Here is a 25,166-nt window from a genome sequence, read left to right as displayed (position 1 = left end):
GCAGACCAGGAGCAATACAGGAAAGCAAAGCATCCATTATTCTCTACCACGGATTCCAAAAATCCTAGTATCTCAGTAGAACTTGGGGTGGTTCCAAACGATGATCAGATAAATCTTTGAGTGGCTACTATTCTCTGTTTATAATTCGTTCTTATTAGCTCCAGTTTTAGATAATGACATCTTCAAATCTTTCCCCCAAATTTTGGGATCTTTAGCAAGCAGGCTATTTTTATTTATTTATTTATTTATTTATTACATGGGCAGGCACTGGGAAATGAACTCGGGGTCTCTGGCATGGGAGGCTAGAACTCTGCCACTGAGCCACCGTTGCCCGCCCAGGCAGGCTATTTTATTATTTCAAAAGAAAGAAACCAAATACTGCCTGACAGAATAGTTTCTGTATATCCTTTATTCCAATTTCAAAAGATTTTTTCTTGACTTGGCTTTGGAAGCTTTCAAGAGAAGCCTTTTATTCTTAGCGAAATAGTCAGCATTCCATTGGCTAGACTCCAAATTAATACCATTTTCCCAAGTATAAATAGCTCTCTTTACTTCATCTGACTATTTCTCTGGTTCTAACTATAGTCAACCTTTACTACCACTTTTTCTGGAGCCATCTTTTCTCTGAAGTTTCTCTGTGGTGGTTCTGGCCCTACTCTCATCTGCCTGTAGAAAGAATACAAAGTCACTCTGTCCCTGCTGTTTCTCATTTACAGGTTTCTTCAAGGTGAATAGCTCAGTTATATGATACTCTTTTACAACACAACCAATTTAGGTTCAGCAGAGTTAACTCCATCACCTATCATAAATATAAAGCAAGTACATTTCTTTGCAATGGTTATTTGAAGGGACCGCTCTCAGCTCTCCTTTATTTCAATGCCAGAGGGCTGAAGGGCACTACAATTAAAGAATCAGCTGAAAACCTAATCCTTTTAGCAAACCTGATGCTCTTATGACCCTCTTATGAGCTTCTCCTGTAAGCTGTGCCCCTGAAATATTTTCATTTTTTAGATGTGGAAACTCAGAGGTAGTCTCACGTAGAGATTAAACGACCTCCCCAAGGACATTCATTGCTAGTCAGGGGTTGATCCAGTAATCTAATTAAGGCCTTATAATTCCAGCAGCGTTGCCAAAACCACACTTACCCTCCTCCTCCCACCTCACCCAGTAATTGAGTGTGATGATCTGCCTGGCCCCCTGCCCTGGAATCCCTCTGATCCCCCACAGCTGAAGCCATTTGACCGTACTTAAAGGTTCCACCCCAAGCCAACGGGGTAGATAGAATGTTGGTCCTTAATCAGACAGAATTTGAGGAACTCCTGGTCAGGAGTCAGGTCTTAAGTTAGGGCTTTGGGCTTTTTGGTCATGATGTGGCTCCATTTTGTAACTTGGTACTAGTAATTGTAGGACTGCTTTTCAGTTCCTCTCCATCTGATTCATGGATTTGTCCTCTAGTTCCTGCAAGACCAGGGCTACCTGCCTTAGTGCCTACCCCACCTTCTCAGAGTTTGTTCTTTTCCTGAGCCTTTGCTAAGCAGTGGGAACCCTGCTTTCTCCTCCCCACTCACCACCTGTTTGCCTTCCCACATGAGGCTGGCTTTCACATGTGCCACTGCTGGGCTCCCTGTGATTCCCAAATAAAATCCTTACCTTTTTCTAGACCTTCTGATCTGTTAATGTCTGCCTGAGCCGCTGTGTGTCTCACCATGTGCCCAGCCCTGTGCTTCCCCTGTGAGTTTGCCTGCGCTCAAGATTCTAGCCCTACTGCACTACCAGTGAGGTTCTAGCTTCTTGGTCCAGAAAGAAGTCATCTATTCCCTTTACCAACTGGAGATACTGTTTGGACTCAGCAGTTTCCTCCATTTTTCATTTATTTCTTATAGGACTTAACCTTTTATTGTGACACCTGGGGGTAGCGAGCAATTGCCTTATGGTTTTGCCAGTGATGTTTGGCCAATCTGTTTTTGATTTTATAAATGTTCCTCATTTTTCAATGTCCTTACTTTGGGCAAAGTGTCAGGCTTGGTTTCTTTTTTTTTTTTGATATTGTGGAGCATTCTGTTTGAACTACATCAGTCTAGCCAGCAAATGGGTAGGAGGGTGGGTGGATGAATGAATGAACAAACTACAAAATATCTTTTTTTTTATCTCGTTTTTAATAACCCATGGTTGTCAGTGTTGGAGTATCTGGTAATTGTGCAGTTGAGTAGTATATCATTTTATCACTGCCCCCTCCATAGACACTTAGATATCATTACATTCACCACATGTATATTATTAATTAAGCAGGAACTCATTCTCTTGTCACATTGAGGCTTCGTGTTAGAATGAAAGAGACTTGTACAAATTTTCAAAATTAACCATATCCTTCACTTTGTATAGAAGTGAAACAAGGCAAGTCTATTTTAAAATGTCTGAAAATAAGTAATGTCTCTAAAGAAATCACATTATCAGCTATGCACCTAGTTCTGAAATAGTATTTTGAAATATTAGAAATGAGAGAGATTTTAAATAAAGCAGCCTTAGGAAAAGACAGACATGGGACTGGAATAAAGTTAGTTTTCCTTAATGCCGTATCCCCATGACTGACAAAATAAAGTTGATATGTTCCATAATTTATGAAACCCTTCTGTACTTTTAAGTTGTTTCCAGGTCTTAACTTTTGCAAATAGTGCAGCAATGGACATCTTTGCATGCCCTCTGTACATATGTGCTGGTGTTTCTTCAGGACAGAGAACTTGAAGTGGAATTGCGCGTAAGTTTTTATAAAAACACTAATTTGCAGGAGTAGTCTGAGAGCATATTTCCCCATAATATTGCTGGCACTGACTAGTATCAGTCTTCTTGAGGTTTTCATGTTTCTTGGGTGAAGACTCATTGTTTGCCTTTGTATGCATAGTGAACACTATGTATCAGTTGAAAATAATGAATCAGTATGTTCTAGAGTGGCAAATATCTCTAAAATCTGTTAAGTAAAAATTCAACAATGAAAAAAATGCATATGGTATAAGTATACAAACTGTATGTATTCCTATCTTATATATTTTAAATGCATATTTATTTTTAAATATGTAAAATACATAGGAAAGAAAAGGTGTTTGAGACTATACCTCTAAGTGTTGATAGTGGCTACTACTGCTGACAAGAATGAAATTAGGAAAGTAGTATGGAATAGCAAATGAGATAAAAACTAATGTTGGGGGTGTGAAAGTAGTTCAGTGGTAGAATTCTCACCTGCCATACGGGAGACCTGGATTCCCTTCCCAGCCCATGCACTTCCCAAAACGAACAAACCAACAAAAACAAACAGTTCAACAAAATGGTGCTGCAATAATGGGATGCACACATGGAAAAAGAATGAAATGTGACCCCACCATGCAGCATACAAAAGAAAAAAGCTAAGGTTTACATGATCAGCCCTTACCACGTGCTGTATCTTGTGTTGGCACAGCTCTGGAAGGTGGAAATGATGGATAGAAATATCAGTATCCTTGAAATGACCTTGGTCCAGTGTGGGAGCAGAAATTTAAATGGATGATTAAACCTTACTGGAAAAGGGGCTCCAACTGAAGAATGTTACCAAGAACTATGGAGACAAGCCAAGGGTAGTTGGGGAAATCCTCACGGATAAGGTTAAATTTAATTTGGGACTTGAAGGTACTTGGGGATTCTCCAGGTGAAGAAGGTGGGATTGGAATCCCAGCAAGATGAAATATTTTGTGCATGGGTAGAGAGGCAGGAAAGGGGCAGCAGTTTATGTATTTGGGAAATCATTCTTGGGGAATGAACAGTGAGGCTGGGAATGATATATTGGTATATTGAGTACCAACCAAGTTGGGCTTGCCAGATGAGTGAAGAAATATGTATCTTTTCCACCCTTGCCTTCTCAGCACCCAGCCTAGCACAGTGTGAAAGAATGCATATATGTGTGCATGTAGGCACATGGCTCTATTTCACATGCATCCAAACCCTGTCACTTTTCACAGCTTCATTATCCCTGGCCTGCCCAACTCGTTGCCATCCTTCTGTGTGTGTCTTTATCCATAGTTTCCCTTTCTCAGGATCTTCCAAGTCTCTCAATCTTGTTTCTTCTTTTTACCATGTTGATTTCCTCATGTACCTTTATCCTAACTGACTTCTCTAAACAACTCCATGTCTGTACTTCTTGGTTTCTCATCCAGGCAGTGTGCTGAATTCCACAGTTTAAGTCCCAGCTCTTCCACTCCCCTCCCTGTTGAACCACCAGTGATAGACTGAGGACAGTGTATTAGGAGTCACCGCAGACCAGGTCCAAGAGGGTGCACATGAAGCTCTCAGCGCTGCCCACTACTGCACATGTCTGTCCAACCCATAGGGTGAGGTGATTCAATAGGCATGTCCAGACTGCTCAAAGAGAAACTTTTTCAAAAGAATGCAGAGGTTAGACTAGCAAAGACTGGGCATTGTTTTGCTTCTGTCAAATCCCTCACATCTCCCACACTTCTTGGGATTGGGAGCTTCCCACTGATGGGATTGTGGTGGCTTGGTGCTATGTACCAAGAAAAATACATTCTTAAACTTAACCCATTCCTGTGAGTATGGACACACTGTCAATTAGATCTCTTCAAGAAGTCACTTCAGTTAGGGTGTGGCCCAGATGAATCATATTGGGCTTTAAAGCAGATACTGGAGTCTTTTATAAGCAGAGTGAGAGTCAGAAGCCACAGGGAGCATCCAGAAACTGGAATAAGTGAGACTGCCATGTGCATTGTCATGGGACTGAAAAGCCAAGGATCAAGGATTGCTGGCAGCTAGCCCTAGAATGCTAGTCTTCTGAGAGAAGGCATCACCTTGATGGACTTGTAGCCTCAAAACTTTAAAACAAATAAATTCCCATTGTTTATGCTATCTCCTTGCATGGTATTTAGTTTGGCAGCTAGGAAAAAACCCTGGGATTTTGAAGGCAACTGTGATAGATTCAGGTGTCAGTTTGGCCAGGTGATGGTACCCAGTTTTTCTGTTGCTATGTACTTAAATCATTAACATGTGAATATCATTTATGGCTGACTACATCTGTGGTCAGCTAAGGGGAGTGCCTTCTGCAATGAGTGATGCTTAATTTAATTAGCTGGAGACTTAAAAGGAGTCAGAAGAGAGAGAAGCACCTCAGGACAACTTAGCTTAGTGCTCAGAGCCAACACAGACTTAGATGTTTGGAGATGCGGAAGGAAAATAACCTGGGGAAAGCAGTTTGAATCCAGAAGCTGGGAGAGAAAGCCAACAGACATCTTCATGTGCCTTCCCATGTGACAGAGGAACCCAGATGAAAGGCAGCTGCCTTTCCTCTGAGGAACTGTAAATTTATAACTAAATAAATGCCCTTTATAAAAGCCAATCCATTTCTGGTGTATTGTATTCAAGGAGCTTTAGCAAATGTAAACAGCAACTGACCCTCTTTGTTACAAAAACAGAAGGTTGGTGCAATGAAATGGAGCTCACCCTTAACTGTTCTTGGGCCTCAGAGATGTCCTGAAGGAACATCAAAAATGAAGATTTCTTCATGAGTCCGGCACTGTTAAAAAATATATATATTATAGGGTAGTAGCCTCTTAACTGGCTTTGTACAAGTGCCTGACATTCTGGTTGCTTTGTGTTTTAACGGATGATACTCAAGAGGGACATAACTTTAATATTTCTGCAAAAAGAATATGAGAATATTTTGGCTGGTTCTTTAATCCTCTGGCACTTTACTTTTAGAAAAGCTTTGTTCTTTGCTTTTGTTAAAAAAAAAAAAAAATCCCTTAGCTCTATTGCGATGAGATAACCCTGAACCTATGTTGTGTGTCTAGTTAGTGGCCCCAGAATATGGTGCCCATCAAAATTACTCGGGCATTAAAATATCATGCTGGCTGACACAATTGCCCTGTGCATTCTTACAACTAAGGTTAATTTCTGTTTATAAAAGGGCACCAGTGGGGGCGCATGGCTGGTTCAGTTGTAGAATGCTCGCCCTCCATGCAGGAGACCCAGGTTCAATTCCTGGACCATGCACCTACCCTTCCCACCCCCCACCCCCCAAAACGGCACCAATGTAGACACATCTAATATCTCTTGGATCTGTGTTTTCCTCTCAATTTCTGAAATCCCTGCCTACTTCATCTTTCCACCTGATAATCATAAGAGTGTCATCATGAGTCTTTGTGCTTCCAGTCCTGTCTTCCTCAAATTCATCTTCCGAATGTATACCAGATGGGATCACTTGAATATAAACTTGGTCAACTTTCATCCTACTTAAAATCCCTCAGGTCTTACCACTGTCCACTTTATCAGCCCTTTAACCCCACTCAGTGTTGCTTTTGGGTCTCTGTGACTTGGCCTTTCCTAACTCCCCACCCCATCCCCACCCCCAATGACTGGATCGGTCTCTTTCCTTTTGTCTAGTTCTCACTCATTACTCATCACCTTGGGAAAATTTCCCCTGACCACTTCTTTCCTCCATCCCTCACCCCCAGAAGATCTGGGAGCACTCCTGATGAGTGCTCAAAGTATCTGCTGCATAACTCTATCATTGCTCTTCACTGTACACTATTGTTACTCAACTGTGTTTCTTTCCTCCTCTCTCTCATGAACCCCTTGGCCTCAGTGGATAGCAGAGTGCCTGGCATATAGTAAGTATTTAATAAATGTTGGTATTTAAGTGAATCTTTCCTGCATTTAATTGTAGAGTTATTAGTTGCTGACTTTTGCTTTTATAGGTGACCTATCAAACAGTACAGTGTTGACGTGTGATTAAAGGACAAGAAATCATGTTTCTGTTGAAAAGTAGAAGCTGTTCAGTAAAATCAATGTTGCAATTTTCCTTTTTCTTGGGCTAAAATTTATGTGTTAATTGTAGTCAATATACTTCCAACTTGTATCAAAGGCTATTTCATTGATGAGTTATTATAGGAAATAGACCTGACCATTCTAATGCAGACATCTCACAACGGCTCATCCCTTTTGTCCTGATCATTTTTCTGCACTCTGCTTAACTGTCTTCACAGCACTCATCACCATTGGAACATTGACTTGTTTAATGTCTGTCTCTTGTGCTAGAGTATAACTCATGTGTAGTCTTTTCTGTCTTTCTCACAGATGCATCCCAAAGTGCCTTGCGTGAACTGGGTACTTGATTAAATATTTCATGAATGAATGAATTCTCAAATTATTCTATAGAAAAAAAACTACTTAATCATCTTTCTGTCTGATGTTTAAAAGCATATAAGCAGTTTTCTTTTAATTTTGGGATTAGGGGCTACTTATTCTACAGATTTAAAAATCTTTGTATGCACCTGGAATAAAAAATAATCATCCATGATTTAATTGTTTACTTGTTTTAAGTGACTTTAAAATAGTTTGAATTATAATTTGTAGAGGCATTTTCTCTCTCTTTACCAATGCCCTTCTGTCTAGTTCTTTGCCATCTGTAAGTGTAGTAGTATTGTTTAAAATAGAAAATAAGGAAAAATATAGATGCTGCTGAATATGTTAACTTGGAAATAAGATAGCTTTGCAAATAACAACTACATAGCTAATGTGATAGATTATAACTTAAATAACACCTTTCTGAGGATCAGGTTTAAAATAGAAAGCAATATACTAATATTCTAATAACTGAAGAAATGAACTGAATACTCCCATAATGTAGAAGAGTGTATGTGTGTGTGTGTGTGTGTGTGTGTGTGTGTGTGTGTGTGTGTGTTATAAAAGCTGAAGATTTAACTACTATTTGCATTGAACAGTGGAGCAAACAGAGCATGAAATTAAGTGTCAGGAATATTAAATCTTCAGATTTTCAACTTTTTATATGGTCACTTTTCAATGAGTAACAGTAACTTGAAAACTAATTTGACTCAAAAAAGAATTATGGAATAAAGTACATTTTGATGAGTAGACATAATGTTATTGAAAGGGTAGCTGAGAGAAAAGCTGGTATCACCCTGCTTGCAATGTGAAAGATTTTTGCTGCTTCATAATCAGTAAATTCAAATGGTCCTGAGGACATCCACTGTTGTATAAAAGGTACTGAAAAATAATATGATGGAGAAACAGAGACACAGTGGAAAATTATTTTGGAATCCTTTTCTGGGCTTTTCTTTAAGGAATAGGAAAAAAAAATGCCCTGCACTTGATTCTCTCTGGTCTGTGTATCAAATGTGTAACCCTGATATTTTTATTATTAAGGTACTGTGCTTTCAAATCAAAGAGGTCAAGAAATGCAGAAGATACCTTTGAACCTCCAGCTTCCTTTTACACCTGCTCAGAATGCCACATGGTTAGAGGATAAGAATTAGGCTGCAGAATAGAAACAGAAAATAATGTGCAGGCAAAGGCAGAGGGTGAGGATATTTAATTTAACATCCTGGCTGGATTCAAGGTGGAAATGGCAACAGACTGAATATATCTAAAGGGAAGCCTATGAAAAGGGAATGACAGAAGGTAGAAAGGATGAAAAGATGGAAGAGGATTTTAGATGATGATTTGTGGGGAAGTGATTTTAGTTAAGTAGAAAATTTACATTTGTGTTCTATCTTTCAATGTCGTTACTCATTCTCATGGGCTCAGTGGTGCATGCTGAGTGGGAGAGTTTTCTTGTTTTGGGTTTAAACACTTCCATAAGATTCCAGACTTCATTTCCACAAATAGCGTTCCTGAGCCGAGTGAGCCTTGCTCAGGAGATTCCTATTTCTGTTTAGGGCCTGGAGTGGTCCTCCTTAGAGAAGATCAGCTGACCTTTGTCTTCCTTTATATCGGCTTCCTTCTGGCCAAAGTGTATGTGTGCTGGTTGGGGCTGGGATTCCTGTTGAATTGAGTATTCATGGCCAGTCAAGGAAGAAACTCACGTTTCTCTTGCAAGTAATAAGTGCCAGCTTCATGCCTGGGTCTGAAAAATGAAGTGGCATGGTGGTGCCATGTTTCTTTATTTCTCACTGTTTTTTTGGAAAAGAGCTATAAAATGGCAGCCATTAAATCCTTTGCGTTTTGGCCTTCCTGTGGGACTGCATGAATTATGCCACCAAGGAACAACTAATCCAGTTTATGTTGCTGGGTTAATAAATGTTTCTTAAAACATTAAATTTATCCTGGTTTCCAACGCACCCACACTTCTCAGTAATAAGAATGGGCATAGCAGTGGTGGGAGTAACAGCTCCTACAGCAGTAGTAATAACAGTGAAATAATAATGATAACAGGAATTATCACTCATTAATCCTTTTTGTTGGGCCAGGGACTGAATAAAGTGCTTCATGTTTATTTTCTAATCAGATCCTCATAGCACACCTATGAAACATTATATTTTCTCTGTTTCTGTGTGCTGAAACAGACTTGGAAAAATTGCCGCCTGTGTAGAATTACATAGCTGGTAAATGGAAGAACCAAGATGCAAACCAGGTCCATGGAATTCTGTTTGAGTGGAGTCAGACTGTGCCTATTCACTATGTCATGCGCCCCCCCCCCCTTATTTAGATTTCCTGATTGGATGGGTTCTTGCCTATTGCTATAAAGTGTATAGTGAAGTAAAGAACTCTTCTTTGCCATCCAGTGCTGGGTTCTCCACACCTGACACCATGCTGGGCACTGCACAAGCATCCTGTAAGTATTCCTGAGTGAAAGAATGAAGCAGACAATAGGCATCAGCAGGTGCTGCCGGGGGCACCTGGGTCATTAATGTTGTTGAATACAGATGCGCAGGGCCACATCTGCCCTTTGTAGGTTGCTTTGTAGCTTCCTTTGGTCTTAATACCTAAATGTTTTTTACTGTCAAATTGGGACAGGGGAAGACACAGGAGATTCTATAATGTCACTTCTGGAGTTGATACATTATCAAGAGACAGTCTGGACGATGGAAAGAGCACTGTATTTATTATATAGTTAATTCATAAAAAGGGTATGTGGCAGGGCAGGGGGGAGGGGTGTAGAGGTAGTTTACTGGTAGAATTCTTGCCTGCCGTGCAGGAGACCTGGGTTTCCAGTCCATATACATCCCCAAAAGAGGAACAAGCAAGCAAACAAACAAACAAAAAACCAACCAAAATTCAACAAGTGGTGCTGCAATCATGGGATACTCACATGGAAAAAGAATGAAATGTGACTCTGCCATACAGCATAAAAAAAAATGTGAGTGCCTATAAAGCTCTGGGTACAGGAAGTACTGTAGTAAATAAGAAATTAAACAAGTAAATGGGAAACTATCAGATAAGGATAAAGTCTATGAGGAAAACAGGATGGTGAAATGTCTTGGGGATTAGTTAAGATTAGGTGGCCAAGGGGGACCGCCTTGAGGAGATGGTGTGTAGTATCTGAATGACAAGCTTGAGCTAGTTGTGAGAACACCTGGGAGGAGAGCTGTATTACCTGCTCTAAAATAGCAAGGGGCTAAATGCGTTGGAGGACCAGAGAAGAGGGCGGGCACGTCAGGGGCTTTGAGAACAAGGTGCAGAATAGGAGATTTGCTAGGAGAGGAACTTGCAAGCTGGAAGATGGGGTTTGAAATTTATTATAAGTGCAAGAGGAAGCCACTGACAGGTCCAATGAAATTTACAGATTTGAAAGTTTATCTTAGGGTGCATGGATGGGTCCGTGGTAGAATGCTTGCCTGCCATGCAGAAAACCCAGGTTCAATTCCCAGCCCTTACACCCAGAAAAAGTTAAGGAGTTTATCATGACTGTGTGTGCTATGGAGAATGGATTTAGGGGCAAGTGTAAACCTTAGAAGGTAATTCCCAGAGAGTAGATGAGAAACTATTGCATTTTAGACTGGGGTGGAACGAGTAGAAGTGGAGGTAAGGCCATGATTCTGGAGGTGTTTCCAGGTCGACTCAACAGTCAGATAGGGACTGTGGATATTTGTGACAGGAATGAAGGTTTATTGGGGTTTAGGTCACGATCTGCCATCTGGTAGGGAAAGCTGGTGGGAGAGCAGATTTGAAGGAAACTGTGAATACTATTTTGGGTGTGTTATGTTTGAAGGTCCCATAGGTCGTTCAGGTAGAGAGCAAATAGCTTGTGTACAAATCAGCAGTGGGACGGAGATGTTGGAGAGAGAAATATGAACTCAGGAGTCATTGCCAGATTGACAGTATTTAAAGCCAGTGGAACTTGATGAGATTACCCCAGAAGTGAGTCTCAATAGACAGTAGAAGTGGCTTCAGAACCAAGCCGTGAAGTAGACCATGTGGGGTGGATGAGAGGAAGGGGAGGCGTGGCGAGGGGTGTAGAAAGACCTTCAGAGAGGGATGTACGGGAAGGCAGAAAGTGTTTCAAGACGAGAGTGTGTCCTGAGGCGTCCAGTGCTACTGAGAGGCAGCACAAAGAGCGGATTGCGAAGTAACCGCTGGAAGTAGCAGCATGAATTCTGCAGAGCTCACACCACTAGAGGGTCCTCAGAGGATAAAGGGGGGGGGGGCGCGACTGCACGTGAGATGGCGGCAGGTGCTCAAACAGATAGAGCTTCTTCAGATAATTTTTCCAAGATGCTGTACTTTGAAGAGAACAGAGGAATGGAACAGTAGCTGGAGGGAGAAGTGAGGAAGGGGAGGTTAAAGGCTTTTTAAATATGTAGCAAAAACTGAAAACAACCAAAATGTCTAGCAACAGGAGACTGATTAAATTACAGTCCTTTCAGTGGAATGAGGTGGATGTATATAGGCATATACACTTGTGTTTGTAAAATCATAATAAGAAAAATATGGAGATCTCTCCTACAAGATGGCAAACTCGGCGCAAATGTCGATTTCCTCTTCCCGCTGAATACCATTTGAAAATAATAGTAAAGGAATATAAACATATGGCAGTAACAATAAGACCGGGGTCGAGTAGGGGTGAGAGCAGGGGTCAAAGAGTATTTAGGAAAGCTAGGTAGAAAAAAGCATCCTGGAAAATGGATTCAGAGTAGGTTTCCATCAAAAGGGAGTTGGCTTGACTGTAAAATCCCAAAGAGACTCCAGGCTTGGGGATAGAAATAAGAAACACGACTGAAAATGGGAACGAATTGAAGGGTTTAAGAACAGTCTTTTCCTTGCCCACTCCCGCTTGTAGAAGAAACCCCAGTGGCCAGACAATTAACCTGCAGGCAAAAAATAGTGTCTGTCTCACAAAAGATTTTTTTTAGAGCGATCTAGGATGAACTAGAGTACAGGGCAGGGGATGAGCACTGCAGAGAAAAATGATTTGTGGCATTTGGGGGTCTCTAAGGAGTCCCACTTGGTCGTTGACTCCAATGTGATGCATAGACACTCTAGTCCATATCCCACTGCCTCCTAAGAGGAAAAGGTACAAACCAGATATATGTAGGAAGGCTATGAAATCGAATATGTACCAAGAGAACTTTAGAAAACTACCGAACCTTCTTTTAAAAACTTCAGTTATAGTGGTTAAAAAATTATTCCCTCCATTAAAAAAAAAAAAAGTCCTGGTGTCTCTGAAAGAAGAACATACATGAGAGAAAAAGACAGCCCTTGGAAATTAAAATGCAGCTTTTGAAATAAATTTTAAAATTCAGTAGATGATTTGGCAAATGATATAGAGAAAAATATCCTCCCCTGTAGAACAAGAGTTGGCAAACCTCCTTAAAGGGCCAGATAACAAATATATTTGTTTGCACAAAACAAAAATTTTTTTGTTCTGCCACATCTGCTCAACTCTGCTGTTGTAGCACCAAGGCAGCCAGAAGTGATCTGTAAACGGGCGTGCCTGTGTCCCCAAAACACTTTATTGACGGACACTGATATTTGCGTTTCATGAGATGTTTGTGTCAGGAAATATTATTATTTTTTTGCAACCATTTAAAAATAAAAACCATTATTAGCTTTCAGGCTGTACAGAAACAGGCAGTGGGCCGGATTTAGCCCATGGGACATAGTTTGCTGACACCTGATATAAAAGAAAGAGAAAAGTAGTAGGTGAGAGAAGATTTTTTAATGTAAGTATTTAATCCAGGAGGTTCAGTATTTATTAATGGAGTTGTAGAAAAGAGCGGTAAGGAAAACCTGCCTCATTCCACAATAGGGAGAGTAGAAAAAACCGTGGACCCAGGGTCAGATAACTATAGACTATCCCAGCTTTGGCCTCAGTTTTCCCAGGTCAGGAAGAAGGCAGGGTTTCTTTGATCTTTCTTATCCTCATCTATTCAAGTAAGGAGGCAATCTAGCACTGGGAGCCTCAGCAGGGTAGCTCACATCTCTGATGGTGATTTTTTTTTCCTATGTCCATCAAACCAGAATGAAACAAGGACAGAAGCATGGAGTCTGGTATTATCACAGAGCTGGAATGCATGTGGCTCTGAAGTTCACTAGCAGCATGACCTTGGATGAGTTATTTAATCTTTCTAAACCTGTTTCTCTGTAAACTAGATAATAACTACTTTTGTGGATTATTGGAAAGATTGAGATGATTTATCTAAAGCACCTGAAACAATTATTCCTGTATGCTGTGTTCAGATAATTGCATCTAATATTATCTCTGGAATGACATTAATACATTCTTCTGCCAAGCCTAATTTGGGGTAGTGGGTCTAGCAGCAGCTGCACATGCAGAAGCAGACTTTGGAATTTGATAGACTCTAGTTCAAATAGCAGCTCTGACACTAGGTGCTCAATCATGGGCAAGTTACTTATTCTTTCTCAGCATCCCATTTCTCACTGTACAATGAGGAGAGTAATCATATCAATTCCATTGTTTTGGGCTTTAAATGAGAAGATAAATGCAAAATACTTAGCAAGGTGAAAAACACAGAAACTGCTCAGTAAGTGATACAGTTAGTTCTTCACATTATCTATCTATTACTGCACAAATGCTGCCTAACAACTACAAAACCTGAATGGCATACAATTATAAATGTTTCTTTCTGTTCACAAGTCTATAATTCTGGTGGGAAGTTCTGCCAACTTGAGCTGGGTTGGTGAGTTTTGTTCATGCAACTGCTGTCAGCTATGGGTTGGCTGGCCCCCTCACATGTCAGGAACCTCAGCTTGGACAACTGGGCTGAATCAGCTCTGTTCTGCATATCGTTCTCCAGCAGGCTAGACCAGGCCTGTTCTCATAGCGATTTCTGGGAGCAAGAGAGAGAGAGTGCATGTGCACACAAGGAATCTTGAATTTGGCTCAGACCTGGCCCATCATCACCTCTGCCCTATTCTTTTAATCAAAGCAAGGCACAGGACGAGCTCCAGACTTGAGGGGTGGGGACATAGGTGTTACTCATAACATTTGGACCTCCTATATTACAAAGGGTCATTTTTGCATTGAGGATATCTTGTTTTCAATCTACCACGTTGTTATTCTGAAGGAATTGTTGGTAGAAGTATGAAATGATCATGACGATCAATAACCATTTTTATGGTTCACATCATTTTCATCTTTGCTTTTGTCATGCTTTTACTCATCTAAAATTTGCACAGGGGTTTGCCCATAATGATACGTGCTCAGAGTGTATGTGTGCCTTTGGGCCTTGCGTACGCAGCATCTCCCGTAGGCTATGCTCATCTCTGCAGAAGAGTGATAGGTTTTCCTGCTGTACCAAGACAGAACAGACACAAAGTACAGTGTGATCCTTTCCTTCTGCATTTCTCTTGACAGGCTGCACAATATGGCTGATAGAAAGAGCAGGCCTTGATAACCAGAGACATCTTGTTTTCTGTTGACTGCTTTTGCACATCTGTTTTTCTTTTTTCCTGTATGAGGTTTTATTGTTAGAAATCCTGTTGCTCAGCAAAATGCACTTGGGAAGCAGCAGCTCTTACCAGCATTGCATCCAGGCATCCCCTTCACAGCTTGTGAGCAGTAGAGTCTACACATCTGGTTGATATACCTTTATAAATAGCCCCATTAGGCGCCTGGGGAATCTCAGCTGTATCTTTGGAAAGAGATTAGGGCAGTTTGTGCATTACTGTCCCTGGAGAAAGAGAAGGGCTGACTCTGAGTCTCAGAGGAAAATCAATGGCATTTCATATTGTTAGAAGATATAAAGTGATATTTGTGTAGTTGCAGCAAAGGCCAGCCTAAATAAGAAGGAACATCTCCTAATTTGGTATCTTTCTCTTTTTTTCCTTCATTCCCTTTCTCTGTATTTCTCGATTATTTTTGTGCCTGAATTCCTTCCTTCCTACCTTTACCACTGGTGTTCCTTTTAATCCTCCTCCTTTATCACCTTTTTTTTCTGAGTCTTAGCTCACTTTACCTAACATCAACTCACAAAGCCTACAATTAAATTCAAATAGATGATTCTAAAGACTCTGCCCGTGTCCACTATACTGAGCTATTACTTCCCCAAATCACACCAGAGTATTCGGCAAAAGAACAGATTTATGCCATTTATGAGATATTGTGATATAATATCCTTATACACATAGTATGTAGCAGACAATTTCATATACTTGAGATAATCCATTCCAAATCCTTCCAGAACCTACAAGGTAGGTGTTTTAGTTTGCTAAAGCTGCCAGAATGAAATATAAAGGGGATTTATTACATTACAAATTTACAGTTCTAAGGCCTTAAAAATGTCCAAATTAAGGCATCCAGAGAAAGATACCTTGATTCCAAAGAAAGGCCAGATGGCACTCAGAAGTCTTCTGTCAGCTGGAAAGGTACATGGTTGGCTTCTGAGGTGCTTGCTCCCAGTTTGTTACTTTTTGCCTCTAATTCCAGTGGCTTCCTCTATAAGAGTCTGTGAGCCCTCACTTAGTTCTCCAGGGAAAAACTCTGGGTTCTGGCTTTCTTAACATCTCATGGGAAGGCACATGTCAACATCAGCTGAACTCCTCTCCCAGCTTCTGGTTTCAAACAGTACTCACAGATCCTCTGGGTTCTTCTGGCATTTTCCTCTGCATCTATGTCAGCTCTGAGATTTTTCCTTCTCCATGAGTGCCCTTAAAGAATCCAGGAAACTAATTAAGTCTTACCTTAAATGTGTGGAGTTACATCTCCATCTAATTAAAAGGTCAACCCCCAACTGCATATGTCACAACTCCAGGGAAATAATCAAATCCCAAATTGTACCTCCAGCCCAGTCTTTTTCTCTCAAACTGAATAGGTCTGCCCCCACAAGATCATATTAGGAAATGGAACATGGGTTTTCTGCAGTACATAACTCTTTCGAACTAGCACAGTTGGTGTTATTTCCAGTGTATTAAGAAAAATGTTTAGAAAGGTTTGATGACCTGCTCAAGGTCACAGCGCTAGTGAATAGTTATCCTTCAATCCAAGTGTGTGTAATTCCAAATGCTTGTTTAGTATCACCCAGTTTCAATCAAGAGAAAATCAGAATCAAGGGTAAGAGCTATTTTGCCAAGAATTATGATGCTAGACTGTCTCTGATTTTTTTTGGATCAATTTAAGAAAAACCTAAGTGGAGTAAAGGACTACATTAGTCCCAGCCTAGGAATATCAAGAGCATAGCTGGGACTTGAATCCATTCAAAGGACACAAGAGCTGTGAAATATGATGATGGACCAGTTTCACTCAACAAATAATCGAGTGTTTGCTGTGTGTCAGACACTGCTCTAAAGAGTAAGATTCTTCATTAAGTAAGATAGATTCCTGCCCTTGTGGAGCTTGAAAGCCAATAAGAAAATAAAATAATAAATATTCAATATATTTATTCAATATAAACAAGTAACTTATGCAGAAACAGAACCTCAAGGTAAAGAGTATTAGAAGTTCCAGAGGTGAGAGGTGTGACACATTTGTAAATAAACAGTTCAGGATAGCCTTATTGACAAGGTCACATATTTGAGCAAAGGCTTGAAGAAAGTGAGGGGATTATATATGTAGATATCTAGAAGAGCAATCCAGGCAAAATAAGAAGTGGGAATAGCTGGCATTTTTTTAGCAACAGCCAGGAGGCTGGTGTGACTGGATGGAATGTATTAGGAAAGTAGTAGAAAAAGATGAGGTTGAAAATACTGGGTAGCTGGATTGCATGCGGCCTTGAAAGCAATTTTGAAACTTAAAATGAGGGCAAGGGAATAAGCACAGTGACCTGTTAGGGAGACTGAAGCAGTAATCTAGCCATTGCATGGGGGTAGTTCTGATCAGGGTAGTAATAATGGTGCTGATGAAAATAGATTGTCTGGATATATTTGAAGGTAAACCCCACAGATTTTACAGATAGATTTGATATGGGATATAAGAGAAATAAAGGAGTCTGTAATGAATGCAGCATTTGGGGTGAGTAACAGGAAGTAGAGAGTTACTCTCAGTTGAGGCAGAGAAGGCTGGAGATGGAATGATTTTGAGGGGAAGAGAAGAAGGGCAGGAGTTGGGACATGTTGAGTTGTTTGAGATGTCTATTAGATATACAAGTAGAACTGCCAAACAGTCAGTTATGTGATTCTGGAGTTTGAGAGAAAAAGACTGGGCTGGAGGTACAATTTGGGATTCATCAGCCTATATCATGGTATAAAAAGTTATGAAACTTGAAGGGGAGCACTAATGGGATGTGCGAAAGAGAAATCAGTGCAGTGGTTAATGAAATTTGTCCTAAATTGTTCCAAAGACAAGACTCAAGAATCATTGAGAAGGGTGATAGAAGTCAGATTTTGGATTCAATTTGAAAGAATTTATTAAATAGTTAGAACTTTGGGCAATTAAATGGCCTGCTTCACAGGTGTTGTTTTCTAATGCTGATAACTTTCAAGAGAATCTTGAATCTATATTACTGTTTTCCTGACTTTTGGGTAACTCAGAAAAGAAAAAAAAAGGACAGAGGTATTAAACATTTGGCTTTTATTCAGGTAAAGTCATTTATATACACACACACACTCATTTACACACACAGGCAAATCTAGATACCTTTATTATAGGCCAGATTTACTAACCACCCTTGTAAATGTCTTAAAGTAGCCTTTTGCTTTAGATTTACAGTTGAACCATCTAATTTCTTAGATTGCCTCAAACTTGAGGATTTTATTAGGATTCTATATGGGCACATTAAGAGAAAAGTTGTATCGTGCTAAACTTAACTACTTTTTTTAATGTTCATTGTCCCATCACACAATGAGCTTATGTCTATAGATAGTATTTATCATATTAGTTCATATTGAAGAAGACTAAATGCTTTAGAATCTTCTAAGTGCAATATGAGCGGTATAACTCAACGGTAATGTTTAGGCTTCAGTATTTTATTTTGCAGCCCATAAATATAGAACATTGCCCTTTGAAGAAAATATTAACAAGCTCCACCATCCAGTGGAGGAAACTGGAAAGTTAAAAGGTCTAAAAACCATGCCATTTGAAGAACAAATGAAGAAGTTGACCATGCCCCACTGTATACTTGGAAGTTACCTAAGTTGCATACCCATCACTGCTATTTAAAGCTGTTACATTGCTCAGAAGAAAAGAAGGAGCCTCTCAAGTCAGGAAGCATGAAAAGATCCAGGTGATCTTAAATCAGTACTTATTGAAATGGAAGTATGTGAAATAACACAGTGTTTGGTTGGCTTCCGTTAAAGGTTTTTCATTTAAATTGTATTTTACCTGAACACTTTCTGACAGTAATGCCTTTTCTTTGGAAGGCATGATGTTTAGGAGCTTCCTCCATCCTAAAAATTTGGCCTATATCTAAGAATGGCCATTAGTAAGTGTGGGTCTCATAAGCGACCCTGGAAATAGAATACAAGAGAAAAGATCCTATTTTTAATTTTTTTTCTCACTACCTCCTTCAATGAGAAGAATGAGGTAGGATGACAGAAGGGGGCATTATTTGTATTTAGAAATTAATTTATTCAAATGCTACAGTTGAACTTAAACCCCATCCTTCTTGATATTTAAAGGCCCTTTTTTGGGTGAATGAATATTAAACACTTCTAAGGTAGATTAACGGTTTATTGTGTGTGTTTCTTCTCCTTCTCCTCCTCCTTTCTCCAACTTTGAGTAAGGTGACACAATGGAATCCATAGAAGAGAGGACTGGGGACTGGAAAAGACATTCCAGAATGGTAAGGGAGGAAGGAGGCAACTCTTCCAATTTGTAAGCACTTTGCTTATGATGAGATGCTGAAAATGTTTTTACCACTTTCCGATAACTTGGCCACAGGCCTTACTTTATGTCCTGCCAGTAGAAGGTAGATAGTCTGTGTCCTCTACCATCCACATCAGCTAACTGGTTCTCATGTAATTTTTCTCTAGTTAAGAACTTGTGTAGCCATTGAGAAATTAAAATTGTAGTGTTCTCTTCTAAAACGAAATTTTTTAAAAAAATGTAAAACTTGCAAGACAAATAAATTAAGGCATAATTGAATTGCAAAATAAAATTTAACTTTAAAAACATTTTCCAATATGGACTTTCAATATCAAACTTCTTCAAAGCTTTTTTTTTTTAATTTAACAGGGAGGCCTTAACGTTACCTTTGAACACTTCAAAACTTAATGCTTTGAGTTCTTTCCACTTAAACATGAATCAGAAATTACTGAAAAACATAGCTGAATTATAGTGTAAGGGTAAAATAAGAATGCATTTGCAAGAGGAAAAACAGTAGTAATTTTCAAACAACCTTTCCCCTAGGAAAACATCTTTTGCATAAAGTGAGGTCTGCCTGTAAAAGAGAAACCAAAGACATCTCAAATGCCCTTTGTTCACTATAGCAAGACCAAGACCAATTCAGAAAGGAAATACCTAAAATTATGCATGGTGTCACCATGATAAGGGTTAAGAAAGAGGTCTTGGGCCTCTTTCAGGGCAGCAAAACAAACCAAGATCGTCTCCAGGTTGTAAATGCAGAGAATGACGTGGTAGATGTGAACATGGAGAAAGAGAATTGGGGCAAATGTTTTTTTAATGTTTGTCTTTGGGCAGATTTTTTTTTTCCTTATTAGTTCACTGTTCAGAGTAAATGTAAAGTGCTGAACTATTATTTTGGTTTAGGCTCCTACTGTGAAAAAAGAAACCATCGCATAGCAGAGAAAATTGTCATCTAGGGATGGATGTAAAAAAAAAAAAAAAAAGAGAGAGAGAGTTGTGAATGCTGGGTGGTAGAGGAAAAGGAGGGAGTAAGATAATGACTATGGAGCTGCAAGGATTTGATAACACTGTACCTCCTGATCCTACCTTCTAGTGGAAGATGTGTTAAGTGGCTGGACATGGGTTTAACAAATGCTCCTTGTTGTTTCAAGTTGCACACATTAGTCAATGTTAAACTCTTTAAAGGGGTCGGATTATAGTATGCAGTCCCCAAACAGAAGTGTGGTTACAGTGGGGAGGTAGGGGCTAATCATGATGGAGAAGTGAGGGTGCTGTAAAAGAGAATTTCAGGCAGAAGGAATGAAAGTCAGCTTTCAGAATCAAAGGAGCAGCAGACTGGGGGAATGGGCTCATTATGCTGTTCATAAGCTAACGTGTGGCAAACATAACAGATTTAGAAATAAAACCCACCTATGTAAGCTAAAAATCAGCTAATTGGGGTCAATCCTTTTATCATCATCTGGTTAAGAAGAGGCAATACTTAATAATGTAAGGAATCTTTATTCCCTCCAGACGCCCATTTTGTTTGTTATGCCAATTTACATGGAGACTTAACCTTGTAGGGTGATATGGTCTTAAAAATCCATGCCTGACGTTTTGAGATTTCTTTTGGCCTAGCAAGTGATACCAAATTACTGCTTAGTAAGAGTATATTCTGGAAGAGAAACTACTCAGCCCCCTGAGCAGCCTCAGAACCCTAGAATTATGCTAAAAGGAAGATGTCTAACTAAAAGATTCCCAGTGGACTGGTAGGGATGTATTAGGAGTTATCTCGGCATGTTTGGGTGAATCTCCACCCGAAGCCCAGTGGGATGGGATGGTTTTGGTACTGAGGGCCCCATGTTTTGTAGAAATGAGCAACTTGAAATGACCTTTCAGGAAGGAGTAAGTCTAGTGTGTCAGTGTATAAGCAACTTTAGCCCCCAGCTTTTCCCTTCCTAATTTACAGCTTTCTCTAACTGGTTTATATGAGTTTTCAGAAGATATGATTAGCTTTACTTGCAGGAAACGGGCAGGGGGCTTCAGGGTAATGATGTGTCAGCTACAAACTCATTCAGCTTATCTAAAGGGAAATTTTTAGAGCAGGAAGAAGCCAGAATCAAAGGTGCTGACTGTGTGAAACCTAGTGTAAGTGCATTTCTAGTCAAAAGATCCAAAATTCTAGTTTCCTAATCATGCAAAGGAAAGAAGGCAGTGATAACAAAACAAAACAAAAAACCAACAAAACATTTACTCATTTGTACCCTCCATGCCTGAGGTCCTCCACCCTCATGAAAATTAGGAAAGCTATCGATATGGTTTCACAGAGAGGTGAGAGGGAAAGTGACTGGTGTCCCCCCTGACTCCTGTTTGATCAGGAGCCGCCACGTAAACACAGGGACAGGGTGGAAGGAGAGCAGCAGGAGCTGGACTCTGAAGTCAGTACTGATTAAATAGTAACAGTGAAGATTGTTTCATTTAATTAATTCAACCCTTTATTCATTGCAGATGCACAGGGCATCTATTATAAGCTAGGCACTCAGGGGAATGCAAAGTTGTCCCTGTCCTCACCAAACGGATAACTTAGTATTCCAGTTACTAGGGTTACAAAACAAATTACCTCAAAACTCGGTGGCCAGAGACAGCTATTTCTCCTGCTTGTGGATTCAGTGGGTCAGGAAACCTCTTGGGCTGCAGCAACCATGCCTTGCCTCTACAGCATGGTGCCTGGGCTCCGCTGGAAGTGTCAGAGGCTTGTCTACTCCTGCGCCTGGTTGCGGGGGGGGGGGGGGGTGGGCATACCCAGATATCAGCAGAAGGATTATTAGTCATGTTGAATGAACACCAGGTGGGATGAGAGGTGTGTAGATATGTGCATATGTATGTGTGTCATCTTTGGAAGAGAATATAACTAGCAAGAGTGAAAGAAAACTATCACAATACAAAGTAAAAGTGATGTTATGATTTTTTTTGTAAGTAATTGTCTTAAGAATCATCCAACTGGAAGATATTAATGGAAAATAACCCCTAGCACAATTTTCCAAAACATAATCATTTGCATATTACTTCCACTGTTTTTATTACCACGTTAGCCATTGTTTACATAATTTTTTCCTAAAATAGGTGCATTATTTTAAAAAGCAAACTATATGACTACAGAATGTAAAATGTGTAAAACAGTATCACTTTCCATAACATAAGGATAAGCTTAAAAACAGGAAAAGTGAAATAAGAGCTTTATTAAATGCTAGATATATTTGATGTTGGAGGTTCTGAGGCTGATGGAAGACCTGTCAATATCAGAAAGACATTAGCAGCTACCTATCATAACCTGCCAACCCCAACCAGGACCATTCTAGCCAATCCTAAAGAACACCTAGGGCAATAAAGAAGATTCCACAAGGGTTCCAGGCACTAGAGTAACTTGCCAGAAACCTACAACCTCCAGATGGGTTCCTGGTCCAGATAAGTCCTGAAGCCTAGCTCAGCCTCTCCAGAACAACAATAGTTCCATCTCCCTACCCCATAGTAGTGACAGACCCTGCCAATATAAAAAAGTTAGAATTGCCATAGCCTAAACAACCCCAAAGAGAGATATGGAAAGATCAAAGGTGATGGTGGAATTAAACATAGAAGATATGACTTAACAAATGAATATGAATGCTGAATCATTAAATTGATCTCTCTTTTAGTCGCCAGTATTTTAGAGCAGCTAGAAGTAAAATCCTAAAATTGTGAAATTGTAACCCATGTCAAAGTCTGAAATATGTTCTACAACTAATTGTGGTACTGGGCTTGGAAATTTATACCTTTTTTGTATATATGTTATTCTCAAAAAAAGAAGGAAAAAAGGTCAGTTGTGATGATAAAAAAGTATTTAAGCCCTCTAGCCTCTTATACTCTAGAGCAGCTAGAAGGAAAAATATGAGAGGATCGTATGGTAGCCCATGACGAATTCTGGGATCTATCCTGTAACCACTTGTTGAGGAGTGCTTTGAAAACTATTGCTTTTTTATTTCTTTGCTTTGTGTATATACTATACAATAAAAAAAGTTAAAAAAAAAAAAAAAAGCAGGTGTTGTTAGCCACATTCACACCAAACTGATATTCTCCTCTTGCCTTAATCTGAAAGACTAAAAGAGAAGTAAAAAAAGAAATTGATTCCTGTGACAAGGTCTGTGATGTTTAAGACCATGTCTAAGTACCACCTAAGATCTTTTGAAGAACTATTAATAATAGAGCCCTGTGCTTTTTTTTTTTTTTTTTCAAAAATGCTGACGCAGAATGATTAAAAAGAAATTCGTAGCTGAGCTTTCATATAGCCTAAAGCAAGTTCCTGGGCTCCATGAGGGAGATGAGTGTCTGGCACAGAGGCAGGGCTTGTGACTGTATTGGTAACCTGTCATCTGTTGAAGGCTGAGTCCTCTGTCGTAGCTTTATGGTTTTTCCCCCATAAGCACGTCCCTGAATATGTGAACAACAGGAGACCTTGCCTGGTTGACTGTATATAAGCATAACTCCATTATCTTAGTCCCATTCACCACATGCTGGCAGTATTGACTTTTTGCTTCTCCACCATGGGGTAATAAATATCCCTCGACCTTACGGGACTGCCTTGTCCCCAGGCTAACTTGTGTTTATTTTTGGTATGTAGGTATCTAAATCCTATAACATTCATTCCTAAAATAATGATCAGCATCTGCTGGGGCCAATATTGGGCTAAGTTCTAGAGATGTCAGAAGACAACAAAAGATGGTAGACACCTTCTTGGAATTCAGAAAAAAAGCCTCTTGGGAGTAGGTATTTCACCCCTAAAACTTAATTGGTTAGCAACCCCATTTTTCTCCTTAGAGTATTCCTCAGAAAACACCACTTTTTAGGTTTGTTCCCAAGTGGACATGATAAGTCAAGAATAGGTGCAATTTTCAAGACCACCTCACCTGGATCTTTTCATTCTCTTTGGAAAAGGTCTGCAGAGGTTATAAGAAGGGCAAGAGCCAGGTAATTATCTTCAGGCAAGCCAGCCTGTGGCTCGATCACACTCTAGGATTTTTAACAAGAGTGCCTTTCTAGGCATGGGCTGGCAGTTAACAGACCTCCTTTTCCTTCTTTATTTATAGTCTGCTACGGTGAAGCTGTCAAAACCAGTGGCTCTGTGGACCCAGCAGGATGTCTGCAAGTGGTTGAAGAAACATTGTCCAAATCAGTATCAAATCTACAGTGAGTCATTCAAACAGCATGACATAACTGGTAAAGTATGCAGTATCCAAAATATTTCACTCCCCTTCCCTCTCCCCATTCTTGACGGCCTTTCCCATACCCTTACAATGAAACAGCATTTTCCTGCTGAAATTTCCTGGCATGGGTTTACTTTAAAAGGGGTTATAAATTCCAGATCCATGTGAGCCATGCTACTAAAGAAACATAAGTGATTATTATAGAGGACTGTTGATTTTGAATGTGCAATTTAAAAGTGTGTGGGAATCAGGTTAAGAGTTTGGGGGATCCTAGAGAAAAATAAAAATGTACCAATCCTACCAAAAAAGGAGGAATTCCTTCAAATGAACTTAGTTATAGGATCAGTTAAGTGGCTCTTCTAAGTAGGAAGGATTTCTAAATAGGAAAATTCAGGTGAAATAGCTTGTATGTCTCAACATCTAAAATGGAATCTAGTCATGCTAACTCATTGTCCTTGAAATAAATATGCTCAAGGCACAAATTAAGACCCCCTTGAGATCAAGGGTACTTGAGTATTATATTGTACAGGTCAGGAAGCACTTGGAAGCATAAAATGTTGAAATATAATCAACTGTAATTGCCCTTTGGGTATGATTCTCAGTTGGGGTGGGGGAGTTGGAGGTCAAGGGGAAATGCCCATTAAGGGCAGCCCAGCAGAGCTAAGAGGTCTTTCCCAGACCACAGCACCTCCCCGAGAGACCCTTTGTAGGTAGACAGTACCTCTCACTCTTCCATGATAATCACTACAATGAAAGAGAGGAACAACAAACATGCCCTGTGCACCAGAACTGTGGAAGAAAAATGGGTTGAGAAGTCCTGATTTCAGTCCTAATTCTGTCCTTTTTTTCGAGAGAAAACAAATTCTGAGTAGGAAAGTGACTTGGCGTTGAGACGCTCAGCTGCAGGTGCCAGATTTTTCCCCAAACTCATGCATTCTAACTCAAGAAATCCCAACTTCTCTCATTGTGCTGTC

At 39.9% G+C, this 25,166-nt stretch overlaps 1 protein-coding gene across 4 annotated transcripts in view; it reads left to right on the top strand.

Moving 5' to 3' along the window:
• The window catches only part of SAMD12 (sterile alpha motif domain containing 12), a 433,476-nt gene that overhangs the window by 174,273 nt on the left and 234,037 nt on the right, over positions 1-25,166 (top strand). For 3 of the 4 annotated variants that reach the window (XM_077167535.1, XM_077167536.1, XM_077167532.1), the window contains one exon: positions 24,076-24,205. In XM_077167535.1, coding sequence (XP_077023650.1) covers positions 24,076-24,205 — 130 coding nt within the window. The remainder of the gene's footprint in view (positions 1-24,075; positions 24,206-25,166) is intronic. The other variant, XM_077167533.1, reaches the window with a different exon arrangement.

This window comes from Tamandua tetradactyla, chromosome 6 (assembly GCF_023851605.1).
Source record: "Tamandua tetradactyla isolate mTamTet1 chromosome 6, mTamTet1.pri, whole genome shotgun sequence".
In the NCBI taxonomy this organism is placed as follows: Eukaryota; Metazoa; Chordata; class Mammalia; order Pilosa; family Myrmecophagidae; genus Tamandua; species Tamandua tetradactyla.
This window is presented reverse-complemented; position numbering and strand designations above follow the sequence as displayed.